The sequence below is a fragment of the Cyprinus carpio genome, chromosome A13 (genome assembly GCF_018340385.1).
Source record: "Cyprinus carpio isolate SPL01 chromosome A13, ASM1834038v1, whole genome shotgun sequence".
Classification (NCBI taxonomy): Eukaryota; Metazoa; Chordata; class Actinopteri; order Cypriniformes; family Cyprinidae; genus Cyprinus; species Cyprinus carpio.
The window spans coordinates 13,796,448-13,810,829 of NC_056584.1; the positions used below are offsets into that span (position 1 = coordinate 13,796,448).

General features: G+C 36.2%; 1 protein-coding gene across 1 annotated transcript in view; it reads right to left on the reverse strand.

Moving 5' to 3' along the window:
• Window positions 1–7,056: 7,056 nt before the first annotated feature.
• Window positions 7,057–14,382, reverse strand: part of LOC109071986 (DNA primase large subunit-like) — a 52,957-nt gene continuing 45,631 nt past the window's right edge. The window contains exons 11-12 of the mRNA XM_042768892.1: window positions 11,193–11,261; window positions 7,057–7,806 (exon numbers count right to left, since the gene is read on the reverse strand). Of these exons, the coding sequence (XP_042624826.1) occupies window positions 7,594–7,806; window positions 11,193–11,261 (282 nt within the window). The 3' untranslated portion in view covers window positions 7,057–7,593. The remainder of the gene's footprint in view (window positions 7,807–11,192; window positions 11,262–14,382) is intronic.

Genomic DNA, 14,382 nt, shown 5'->3' on the forward strand with positions numbered 1-14,382 from the left:
TTCATTCTATTCTATTCTATTTTATTCAGTCTCTCTATGTGAGTTTTTATTTCACAAGTATGTTGATCAACTTTCTGTTTTTTAGCTGCTGTACACAGCTGCTTATTACAATACATGTACCTGCATCTTTATGGTAATGGAAACAGCGTGTGCATCCATGGACAATGACATCAAACAGCACCGTATTAAAATTCATGATGCGCTTCATCCAGTAAATCAAAGTAAATGGATATTCTTTGGGCATGTATTTGTTTTGAGGCAAAAAGATGATGTTGCTGCTACTGAAAGAATGAGGAGGTCATGGACTGATCACTCTTCAAGAGGAAACAGATTAGAGAAAACCTTGTAATAATGCAGCTTTGTAAGAGCGTGTTATTTAAACTGCTCCATTGTAGTCACGTACAGTAGCTGGAGAGTTTGGATTCAGAATGCTATATTGCTGGACTTTTTACTTTGATATTGCTTCTTTGTTACACAGAATCCAACTACACCTCACAGAGGGTTCTTACTTTATTTCTAAAAATCAAACACTTTCAGGCGAATAGTTGTGTTTTTAATGAGATGGAGTTAGATAATATTCACTTTTGTTTTTGTCTTAGTTATCAATTGTAGTGTAAATGACTTGATCAGACTTATATTACTGTAACACTATCGCATGTTTGTCTTTTTGCAAAGCCAAGTTTGTATGTAATATTTTTTTCTGAGTGGAAACTAAGATATACAGATAAAATTAAAAAACAATTTCAACTCAAATCAATATTTCATGTCCATGAAAAGATTTTTTGGTAGCCAAGTAGCCATGTAATAGCCAGGATTTGTGACAAAGTTGCCAGAAACTTTTTATTTTGTGACATTGACAGACTTACAATACATTTTATAATGTGCAAAAATATGAAAGCTAGTCCTGCTCTAATGCCTGTAAATACTGCAAGTTATTCTAAAAAAGAAGAGATGAGCAACTGGACTGAAACATAATAATTTCCTGTTTCCTGTATTGGATCGAATTACATGCAGTAGCTATAACTTGCTCAAGGCCTTTACTTTGGTTCAGATGTAACCTTCAGCTCTTTAATGCCCAGCCTCAATGGATGGTTAAGACTTCTGTGTGACTGAGGAACAGGGTACAAAACATTTAAGCTTGTTCCAAAGACTCAGACTCATCATTCATGTGCTGTGCAGATCAGAGCAGCATGAATAACCCACCACCCCCCCCGCCAGCAACCACAACTGCTGGCAGAGGCTCTAGTCAGACTGGCTTTTCCACCAGCAGTGCAGGCTGTCACTGTCACAGGCATTGTCAAAGACATGATCAAATACTCTTGCACTCTGCTGCATGACACATACACACACACACACACACACACACACTTCCATGATCAAATACTCTTGCACTCTGCTGCATGACACATTACATTGAGACACAAATTTTAAAGGAACAAAGGTTTGTTGGTTGAACTCACACTAAACTTATTGTTATGCATGGATTCTGAGGAGAGAAAAGGTGAATAAATTTATGGGGTACCACAGGAAGAGAAGGAACATCAGCGGGATGCATACAATTCATTCGAGACTGGCAAATGCACGGGAAGCCCGTGCTAATTAGTCAATGTCCAGACAGATTAGGTAAAAGGTGGAGTGCTGAAGTAGCTGCAAGATATTTTAAATCAGTGTAATAGATTTTTCTCCCCAAATCTAACACTATATAGCGCATATATGGATATATTTGGCCTCAGTTCAGACAAGGCAGGATCCGTCTATAAATTTCACGCACCAGTAAAGCAATTTAGCTGTGAAAATACACCAGTGTAATTGGGACAAAAAAATGGGCCTGAAACTGTCATCTGAAAATGTCTTTGTTTGTTCATTTATTTCCCCTCCTTCACACGCAGAAACTGTAGATAAGGAAAACAGTGCCAAATATCTCCCAGCCCATTCCAGATTGTTTACACACCCATATTTATTATTCATAGATCTAGGGCGGTTTCTTTCAAAAGACAAAAACACAGAAACTTACATGATAAACAGCTGTACCCTTTTGCGAATGTCCTATATTTATATCACAGCTAAAGCACAGTGAATTAAAAACCCTTCTGTACGAATGCTGGTCTTTACACTTCATCTCTTATACTGCTAACGCCAAGGTGGAATGCTTGAGAATACCAAATTATTCCCTCTAGGCCACAAACAACTTCCAAAAAGTGCTTATCTATGACATTTTAAGTTTACTTTCTGCAAGATTAGAGGTGGAAAAATTACACTTCGAGTCGATAAAAGCTACCACAAAGAGCCATACACATCAAGATAAGAGAGGCTGCTGCTGACAGAGCTCAGGAAACCGTAGAGGGTTTTGTCCATAAAAACCAGAGAATGCAAAATAATATTTTAAATGACGTAGCCACAGTTGGAGGCTTCATGGTCATTAGGTCAAAGTAAACAGCTGCACAGACAGAAGGTTTAATCATTACAGTGTTACACCCCTTCTTGAACTACAGAAAAGCAAAAGCCATTTTAAATGATAACACAACATGAGATTCCAATTAATCTAAATTAATATTTAAATAATTCTAAACTTCAGAAAACCCTTGATGGTTGAACAGAAATGTGTTTTCCGAGCTTTTTGTCACATGTACCACCACAGCCCTGTCAGTATGTTTTAAGTACCCCATCGACAGAAATGATATCATACTCAAGATAATACATTTTATTCATTTTGATTGTTTTGAACAAAACGATCAATACTGTGACTCACCAAGTAGATTCTTTAATAAGACACCTGAACTTTTGTCTAGCAAAAGTTTTGACAGTTCTGTATGTAAATGGAGATAAACTTTCTCAAGCAAACTATCAGTGAATTTATTTATAAATTAAGCTGTGATTTATGCTCAATGTGTTCAAAAAAATATTGGATATTAAAATTCTGATAAATATCTGGGACAGTTCAGGGTTAGTAAATGACGACAGAATATTAATTTGGGGTGAATTATCCCTTTAAAACTATTGAGATAAAAGTGAAAGAAACATTTGTCAAAGATTCAGTAGATTTGGTAACCCATGTTTCAAAAGTGTAAGGCTGGTAAGTACTTCTGTTACCCCATGCAGCCAACTGCATCTGTCCCAGTCTCAGGCTGGCCATTCTTAGATATTAACCTCATGACAGACCGACAAATGGAACTAATTACCATCCAGTGGCATGAGACCTCTTGGTGCCCACAAAGGAGGACCACACGCTCTGCACCCTTCAACTCATCAAGGTCATGTTTTACTGTACCTAACCACTGAGTTCTTTACAATAATGTTCCTATCAAATACAGCATGTCTGTCGTTGATGCACCGATGCACTCAAATGAGTGACAACTGATTTAAATACCTGCTTAAAAAAAGGAAATCATAGGAATAAAAATGTGCTTCTAAAAAAAAAAGCATTAAAATTACATTTCATTTTATACGCTACACTATAGTAAATAAGCATAAACTGATGAAACCCATTCATCTCACTTTACCAAAATAAATGGGCAGAAATGATGCCTACACGCACAGAGGTAAAAGGCATCAATGGTTTTAAGCATGGATGGGCACGTCATTGAACACATTAGGCTTTCTCTTCCTCCACTGAACACACTATCCTAAACTACCCTCACTTCCACAGCAATTGCATAGGCAATTGCAGCATTAAGTATATGTGCAGACTATATGCGCCATAATACAGGGTTGTGCACCATTCAGAATTTAAATTAAGAATGCCTTCTAAACTTCAATTTAAACTTAAAAATAATAATAATAGTAATCATAAACATAAATTAGATTAATTCCCCATAAAAATGTTGTACACTACCGTTCAAAAGCAATGGTAAAAGAAAAAAAAAATTATTCAGCAAAAATAAATTTAATGGTGCTGTATGTAAGATTTTGACTCTACTTAAGCATAAAAATACCATAATATGTTTGCAGATATTTAAGAAACATGTTAAGTTAACATACTTGTTTATCTGAAAACCAATGCTACAGTCAGTTATTCTACTTTGGAAATTTGCGTTCTGGGCTGGGATGTCGGTCTTTGTTTCGGTTTGTGAAACCCGCCCACTGCCAGTTTACCCAATTGTATTCCGGCACAACTGAATGACTTTTTTCAAAAAGTTTTTAATGGTAGTGTAGTGTATAAATATTCTTTTTAAATTGCTTGGACAGTATTTAAGTGTCAAATAAGTAGAAAAAAAATCTACATAATAGAAAATAAATTACATAATTAGTCCAAATTAATGATGTAACTCTTTTGTAACAAGACTTAAAGGGATACTCCAATCCAAAATGAAAATTTTGCATTAATCACTTACCCCCATGTTTTTCCAACCCTGTAAAAGCTTTGTTCATTTTCAGAACACAATTTAAGATATTTTGGATGAAAACCTGGAGGCTTGCGACTGTCCCATAGACTGCCAAGTAAATAACAGTGTCAAAGTCCATAAAAGGTGTGAAAGTTGTTGTCAGAATACTCCATCTGTCATCAGACATTCAATCTGGGTTATATGAAGCGACGGGAACACTTTTTGTAAGCGAAGAAAACAAAAATAATGACTTTATTCAACAATTCCTTTGTCAACAGTCTCCTCTGTGTCTCTCCATATCACTGTATGCTGTGTATGCTCTTCTGTGCCATCCGCGCCACAAGGATGCACTGTTTCTATGTGTATTTAGCTTTGATTTGAAAGAAAACCACATCCTTGTGGCGCAGATGATACAGAAGAGCATACACAGCATACGGTGAAAGCTTTAACGGGTTTGGAATGACATGGAGGTAAGTGATTAATGACAAAATTTTCATTTTGGGGTGGAGTATCCCTTTAAGTTGAACTACTTAAATTCTGCTGTTGTGTGATGGTTGAATTCAACATTCTCTGGCCAATTCAATTCAAATTCCAAAACATAAATGAACAGGAAATCAATTTTTCAACTTTAAACGTACACCAAACCTGCTTTAATACAGTTAAATGACTGCAAACTTATCTGTCAAAGCTAAAAACAGCACTGGTGTAAGAAGGAAGGCTTTGTCAAATGTAGTCTAGCGCCACCAAGTATAAAACATGAAAGTCTCTTGCTGTCAATACCCCAGCTGTGCTCTGCTTATATCCAGATGCATATTATTTTGCTCTAATCCCTTGTCTGTCAAGCTCCATTTTTAAACTCCAAAGCTAATTTCATTCCGTTAGTGTGACGTGGTGAAGGACTGAAGCGAAGACAGCAGTGCGGCTCCACTGTCACAACATGCTTCATAGCCCAACATTATGGCCCGAGGTCAGATAAAATGAACCTCACATCCTGTCAGTAGTCTGTCTTCAAGCATAGAAATGCAATTTCTTTGCATTTCAACATCATTATGGTTGTTTAAGACAACAATATGAATGCAGCAACAAAGTTTTCAATGGTCGAGTTTTTGCTTTGCCTGCAATTTAAAATGAAAGGGGTGAAGATATGTCACACCATTGATTATAATGCGTCGAGAATCATTGGACTGAACTAGAACGGGGTTATTCTTCAGACAGCAGGTTTTCGGTTTCACCTAATAGTCCATTACTTCAGTATGGAGAAACCATGGGTTGTTTTAGTGATTAATATAGAACAACCCAGAATAACAAAGAAGTGTGCACACATTTGGAGAATAACAATTGCGCTTAAACCATATGCACACTCAAAGGTAAGAGCATTCATTAAATTTGTCCCTTCATGGTACTATTACTTGTCTTTGCCCTACCAAGGGGAAACATTTGCATTCATGATGCAGGTCTAACTCCACTGTGTCTCTAATTGCCTCTAAATTTAGCATGTTGGCTTGTCCAGGGTACATGGTAAGAAAGAGAAGGCAAGAAATAAACCATTACAGAGGGAGTGAGAAGTAAGGCAAACCTAGGAGGATGGTTTTGATCATGCGAAGGGCATATTTTCAAGGATGTCTCAGAAAAAAACAATGTGACACTGCATAGCAACGACGCCGCCACAACAGACACTTTGAAATAACATTTGTGGCGTACAAAGAACAAATGCTGCTCCTCTTAATGATGCTTGACATTTAAAATAAATGTGCATTTCAAGCGCAATTATGTTTAAGAGTCAGAAGTGAGGATGAAGGGTTTACAGATAGCTTTAATGTGAGCGCAGAATGGAAAGAACCGTCTGCGTGGCCAAAATCAACATCCTTCATGTCCTTGAGGTTGTAATAGAATGCGACTCCACTTTACTTCTTCCTCCAACATGATGAGAAAGAAAGAAGAATCAAGGTTTTTTAATTTCCAAAATAATCAAATTTGCTTTCAGATTTGTCATTTAAATGAGAAAAGTGCAGCTGGTTCAGTTTGAAAAAACCCAAGTATTTGGCATCTGCATTTTGACCACCTCATCCTAACTGCCTACTGTATTGTTTTTACTTTCTAGAGTGACAATCAAATGGCCAGTACAATCAGTACTCTCATGGCCAACTGTATGCTTTTGGCATCTAAATCAATTTCTGTCCATGTAGTTCAACTGGTACAGCATGCCACTAACACCATTAAGGTCATGGGTTTGAATCCCTGGAAACAAAATTTATAGCTTGGATACAAAGTCACTTCAGATAAAAGCAGGGGTGCACAATAAATATCGGCCGATAATTAATGCGCAGCACATCAGTAAAGCCGGTTCTCTAATCAGCGGTAAATTCCATCAGGTGTGTGATTTCACATAGAGCAGCTGTTACTAGACAGAGCCGTTGTTAACTGACAAGCTGCGCAAATCCACACACCTGATGGAATTTACCGCTGATTAGAGAACCGGCTTTACTGACGAGATGCGCATTAATTATCGGCCGATATTTATCATGTCCCCCTAGATAAAAGCATCTGCCAATTAAATTTAAGGCAAATGTAAATTCTGAGAATCCCTTTAAAAAAAAAAATCTGTTTGAATATTGTGAATATTATTACAATTTAAAATAACTGTTTACTGTTTTTAATATATTTTAAAATGTAATTTATATTTAATTGGCAAGCTGAATTTTCAGAGGCCATTACTCCAGTCTTCAGTATTACATGATCCTTCAGAAATCATTTTAATGTTGATTTGCTCCTCAAGAAACATTTCATATTATCAAAGTTGATATCAAAGTCTTATCAAAATTTTTGTGGAAAACATGATACATTTTTTTTCCAGGATTATTTTGATCAATTTAATTTATTAAAAGATTTTTACTGACCCCCAAACTTTTGAACAGTAGTGTATGTCAAGTCATCACTGTACCACTGGAACCCGAAGAGATTGAACAGATGATCATTGCACGGATTATAACTTAATAGGTTGAGGCAAGTTTTCAATGCTGGTAGCAAGTAAAACAAAAAGGTAAAAATGGAAAAAGCTTTTATGAAATGCAAAAATTATTTGTATTTTATTTTAATCATTTTTCTAAAATCTGGGTCATTTGAAAAAAATCTTATCACCAAAAGGATAAGGAAAAAACAACCAGATGAAATCTTTCTATTACTGAAAACACAATTTGTATCAAATACAGTGAACGCAAGTAAGAGCTCTATATGGTCTACTCATTTCAGATTTGATACAACTTCTACAAAATCATTCATCCTGGAAGAAGGAGTCTAAATCCCCCATCTCCTCATGGGCCTGTTTGGAGTTTGCCTGAGATGGACGGGTCATGTTAGCAGGATTTTCTTGGCTTCGTTGTGACATATCAACTTCTTTCTTGATTTCAAGGCCTCCACCCAGAAGCTTCTGACTCTCAGTGAAGTACTGGTTAGGGTGATTGAGAGAAAACCCAGCATCCTCAACCTGTAACAAACAAGAGTTTAGTAAGCAAATGACTATACTTGCATTTGAAATAGTGTGTATTTATTGTTTAAATAATTGCATTGGGATTTTCAGGCTACTATGCAATCTCTCCTTTCCGTTCTTCTATGGAAAAGCCTCTCACCGATGGATTCCTGAAAGCTGCATTGCATTCAGAACGCTGCGCAAATCATTTGTTTCTAAGTGTAGAGGATATGGCTGTTTAATTATACTTCAATCACAGCACGCCCCTGATACTCCTCATGAATCAAACTTTCAAACCCATCTCTCTGAATCGAGTGCACGGGGTCCCTGCGGTAGTTAAGTTGTGGACAGAAAGATCCATTACACAGATTCATCTCAGAGTTAACACATTACAGTGGACTACCCTCGCCCGGCGACTCTGCGCCAAATGAAATATGCATAAACATTAAACAATCCCAGCCAAGGCCCAGAAACAGATCAATTCGGCAGATGCGCAACAAGCTCTCCTCCTTCCGAAGTCCCCCTCTCTCGGATCCCCTCTTCCTTTTCATTATTCTCTCTATTGTTTGATTTATTGCAGTTGTGTAAATATTTCATCAGAGAAGCATTACATTTTGACCTTTAAATAAATGCTGCCAGGGAGGGAGGAATGTAAGCGTCTATTTGTTATGTGTCGCGGATGTGAAAGCGGAGGGCGCATATGGCAGTGATTAAAGTCTCCTACGCTTGAATCCAACAAGCGTGTTTTTGCGGCCAAGATGGTTGCGGCATCCCTAATCAGATGGAGGAAAGGTGAGGTTGTGCAGATCCACTGATGCTCCAACAAGAATGTTTTATTGTGCCTGTTAACATCGGAGGATTCTTCATTCACCTACTCTAAAATATGAGTCATGAATTTCAGAGATGTGATTTTTATTGGGGTTGGTAGGAGGGAGGGGGCAGTTTATCTTTCAAATCCTGTTATTGCAGGCTGTTCATCAGGGAAGCCATCTTATTCATTTTCCTGCATCATAAGCCATTCGTACTGTTTGGCTCAGGGCGATTAGTCATCAGCAATGACCCCAGTCCCGAGCGCCCCGGGGCCACCAGCTAAATTATGCCCTTGGAATGCAAAGGCGCTGGCGTTTCACCGGGAGTCATTAAAAGCCATTATATCCTATCAATGACACTTTGAGTGCATTACGGCATTAAAAGAGGGGTGGCACAGACACAAACACTGTTATAAACCCTTCTTATTGAGGGAATAAATCTAGACGTGCAAGAGATTAGAAATTTATACTGTACATACACTCTTTGATTTACTTTTGAGCTAAAGCATCAAAAAAAGCAAGAACAACAGCATATATGATCTGAAGTGTTTACAGAGATGTGAGTAGGACTTCTATGCAGTGTTGTTAATAATAATGAAAACTGAAACAAGAACTGAAATGAAAATAATAAAAACAACATAAATAAGGACATTTTTAACTAAACTAAAATACATTTTTATGACTCAAATTATCTACCATTCAAATATTTGGAGTCAAGATTTTTTTTTTATTATTATTAAATATTTTTTATTAAGGATGCATTAAAGTAAGGAAAGACATTTATACTGTTACAAAAGATTTATATTTTAAATAAATGCACTTTAAACCGTAAAAAAAAAAAAAAAAATCACAAGTATTAATTTTACTTTATTTTTTACAATAAAATAAATGCAGTCTTAATGAGCTTTAGTGTATATATTTTTTAATGAGGCCACAAAAAAATAGTTTTAAAATCATGGTATATTATAACATAAATCTACCACAAAAAAAAAAAAAAAAAAAAAAAAAAAAAAAAAAAAAAAAAGTTTTTTTTTTTTACAGCCCTAAAATACTTAAACTAAAAACACACACACAAACTATAATTAGAAAAAAAAAAAATTAAAAAATAAAAATAAAACTAACAATGATAGATCAAAAAACTAAGTGAATAAACTAAAGTGAAAAGAAAATCTAATAACCATTTTATATGAATTTGCAAAAATCCATTTATTAAAAATACTCCTAAAAATAGATAATTTCACATCAGCATTATAAGTAGATCTGCTCTACAAGTTTCTGGTAGATACTGAAAAATGCCTTTATAAGTTTACTTGTTGCTAAAGCCTCCCTGTTTAAAATCCATCTAGCAACACACTGCTGACAAACATCTGAAAGGTTTACCAATCTCTTTCATATCCAAAACTGTCTTTTCCCCGTCTTCATATTAACCTGTCACCTAGCAGATGCTGTGTGCACATTTTCATTCTCAACCTGTAAGCTGGGCTGCATTTTTAGCAGAGGGACAGGGCACAGGTGTCACACAGGTAATCTTGACTGACATCGCTTTGAAATATTTCTCTCCGCTCAAAAAAATAAATAAATAAAAAAATGCAGAAAAGTTACAGCCTGAGTCACATCCACCCCCTCCGATATAAAAAATAAAAATGAAGGAGGAATAAGAAGAAACCCATTAGATAAGCATTTAAATAGAGCTGTAATCATTTGCTTTTTCAACCAGTTCTGACACACAAATCCACCTCTATTATGCTCCTGTCAAAAGAAAGCATATTGAAACCGCAAAGCCCTTGAAATGTTCAATCTCAAAGGGCAATCCAAATAGAAAAAGTAAAGGTTCAGCACATTTATCATTTAATAAGAGTTTGTGCTCACTTGCCCTGAAAATATAACTACAATATTAGCCTTAAACACACTTTGAAAATATTAATGACCTTGAATGCTGATCGTCTTCACCAGAAAGCTTTAGATGATAAAAGTTCTAAACGTACTGAAGGCTTAACTCTTTGATGCATTAATTATTAAATCAGAAATGAAAATAAAATAAAGAAAATGTAATGTAATCCTAATCTGTAACTGTTTCTGAGAGAATTACACATCTGTCCATTGCAATAAAATGTTCATATTCCAGAGATATTTGGTGCATTACCACTTCTGTCAACCATGCTGAATTGATGTTATAAATAAAACAACATTATGACATAAAGGCCCTGTCCTAAATGCCACCCTATGCCCTCAAATGTCAAATGCAACACCCTACGGGACTTCACTGACACAAGCAATGATCAGCTCCAGTCTGCAAATTTGGGACGGAGCCAAAAAGGACAGTCATACAGAATTATGGCTAAGACCCAGATGTAATCACCCATGTTGCTCATAAATGGTTAAAAAAGATCTGTACTTAGAGCAGACACTGTGTATCAGAGGGTTAATGAATCTTAAAGCACTATACAAAACTTCACAAATTAAGATTCTATAAGATTTCAAGCTAATGGCAGATGTGAATACAATGGCAGGCTCTGTAAAAGACTTTGCAGGGCTGTCCCTGAGCTGACAAAAGCAAGCCCAATTAGAGCAGGCCAAAATAAAAAGCATCCTTACATTGTGTGTCAGCTCAAAGTACTTCTGGCAGGCCAGCTGATAGTGCATTCCCTTGACCAGCTCCAGAATCTGTGAAAAAGAGAGAGAAGAAAGTGTTGAGCAGTTGGAAGCTAGAGAGGAATAGGAAGACCTAAAAGGAGAAAAAAAAAAAAAAGTGGAAAACAGAGAGAGTGACAACGAATGAGATTAAAAAAAATAGAGTTGACTTGATTATTTATAATACATTTACACGTGTATGCTCTAAAAAGTTATATATGTAAATGTTTATAAACCAAATATTACGAAGTGGAAAAACAGCACTTCTTGGCTCCACAAAACAGCAAAAAGCATCAAATGTCAAAGCCACCTTAAACTTGCCATTAACATGCACTTAATAGCCAAAGAGTAACTGAATGTTCTTTAAAAAAAAATTGTTTACACCTTCGTTCATGTCTCCACTGATCAGATGGAAAACGCCACTTACATTTCACACTGTGGAGCTTGTGTAAACTGAAAAACACAGATGGACAGCTTGAAATGCTTTTTGCCATTCTGACAGATAAAAAATGAGGTATATGGTCTAATGTGCTTCCATACTTCAGAAACATCCCCAGAGTAAAGAATTCTAGCAGAAAAAAAATGTGTTTTTTGTAATATCGGTGGTATATTAGTAAGAATTATAAGTTGATAAAATGGTGTGCTTGATAGGAATATTTATGACAAAGAACTTGAATGTGAGGGATAATGATTATTTGTAGCACAGTGTCAATATTACATATTACTTGTGTATTTAGATAACACAAATGCATAAGTATTTACGTTTCAATGAAGAATATGGTCAAGAACTGTCCCTGACCACCTCTGAATCCAAATATGATGAACCTGGAAGTAAATTCACGTCATACTTATAATGTGGTCATGTGACATCCAACTACAAGCTGGTCGCTGACAACGCATCTTAATGGCAGGTGCAAAGGAGGCCAAAATGTCAAATCAATATCTAAGCAGTCTTTGATGAGCAATAAAGATGAATAACACTGTTAACAATGCATTGTGCTACTTTCGCTGACACAGCACACATTTATGAGGTGAGAGACAGAGGCAAAATGCCATCAAAGGGAGATGGAGAAGTGGTTACACATTCTGCTTCTCTTTCCTTTTCTTTTTTGCTCAGACCTCCCCTCAGGTGATGCTTTTAACACCGTGTATTCCCTGTGGAAAGGATTGGCATTCTACCTCAGCTAGCATCGGCAAGAGCTGAAATGCATAAAACATGGACTTAAAGGAGAGAGCCAACAACATCCAACACCTATCTCTAAGCTCCAATGACAAAACACTACTGAGAAGCATGGTAAAATATACAGCAAGACACCAGCTAGAGGGGTACCAATATATGCTGTGAAAAACAAGATAAATATCACTGGTTGCCAAATATTGCCTGCGGATAACAAAGCCAAGAACAGCTAATAACATGCATTGAAGAGTTAAGCCTTCAACATGAAGCAATTTGTGGGTTTATTATAGTAATAAACAGCAACATTTATCTACATGCTTAACTCAAACATTTTAACATGAAAAACTCAACAGGACATCCTTTAACATTTCTGAGTGAAGATGCCAATAAACTTATTGAATCAAGCATTACATTGTTTCATTGAACTGATTCACATAAAACATGAACTTACAATCTACAAAATACTTTTTTGACACCGAAGTTCAAATCAGAAACATTATGAAGATATAATGAACACTTTATACACAGTGTCAAGGAAGGATCACAATGCTAGAAAATGGCATTTGTGTAAGAAAACTCAATTGTCATTGAAATGGCAATATTTATGATGCTACTTAAAAAATGTACTTAGTTCTGACTACTTTATTAAATCTGTGGCTTAGTAACTTGATAGTAAACAAACAGGTACAACACAAGACTATAATTTCAGGGGATGATCAAGTATTAAGTGGTGGCTTGAAAAATGCTGCAATTAAATCCGAAACATGCATGTTATGCATGACTACATGTTCTCCCTTCTTTTTCCACCTTTTGAACCAAGCAGGCGACCCTTTATTCTGCACTTCCTAAGGAAAGAGTCACGCTTTGATGGGCTCTAACTGTGAGTGAGAGGTGAGCTCACTTTTCTACAGCAGTTCTCCTTCCAGACTGGAGTCTCGTCCTTATGACTGTAATGTCACTTTGTCAATAGGCAGGCTGACTGAGAAGGCTGATGTTCTGCATTTTAATCACCCTACTACCCAGGCTTTTCACATTTTCTGAGGTTTTTAATTATCCAGCGCATTGGGCTGGCTCTACAGCGAGAGGGCCACGTGCTGCACGAGCTCCTGGGGTGAACATCAAGCTGTTGCTTCACACGCCCACAGGTCTAAGACTCTGAACACTGAGAGTGTATAAGGACACTGCTTGGGGTCTCCAATGAAATTATGAATTTAATTGGATTGGAAATGTGCTACCCTTGGGCTGGCATGTCGAACTGCATTAGGCAGCCATCAGCCATTTCCCTCAACCACACGATGGGTGGTAGTGGACAAGGCATGTGAGAAGAAGAAAAAAATCTAACACACCTTACAGAGCGGGAGAAGCAAACGTTTCTCAAATAGCTAAGAATGATTTTCATACACTTTAAACTACATGCTTTATATAATTTAAGTTTAAAAATATAATTTTCAACATATTTCAATATCATATGCATATCTTCATTATTATGTGTGCAACATTTATTAAACATTATTATCATTTATTATATGTTTGTCTTCGTTTTTACCCGTTCATAGTAATAATAATATTATAAATAAATGTAAATGTATAATGTAAAGTAAAAATATATTTTATTATATGACATTACTTCTTGATAGCTAACTTCAGTCATATCAGCTACAGTAAAACTAGAGATAGTATGCAAGATTTGGCTTTATGTATATGTTCTTATTAAGAGTCTTGTAATGCTGCACTTAATGGTCTTATTAAAACCAGTCCGTTAATTACATTAGCGTCAAAGGATTATAACTCCATTAGAAGATTGCAGCAAGGCTGGTCTATCTCATTTCACTGCCTGGCTGTTGGAGCTGCTTTAATGTGTGAATAAAAATCAGCTGAAATGACTTTTAAGAGTACTTTAAAGAATGCATCAAATCACTGGATACAGCAAAGGTCAAAGTAATCAACACAGAGCCGAAGCTGTCATTACACTGGAGA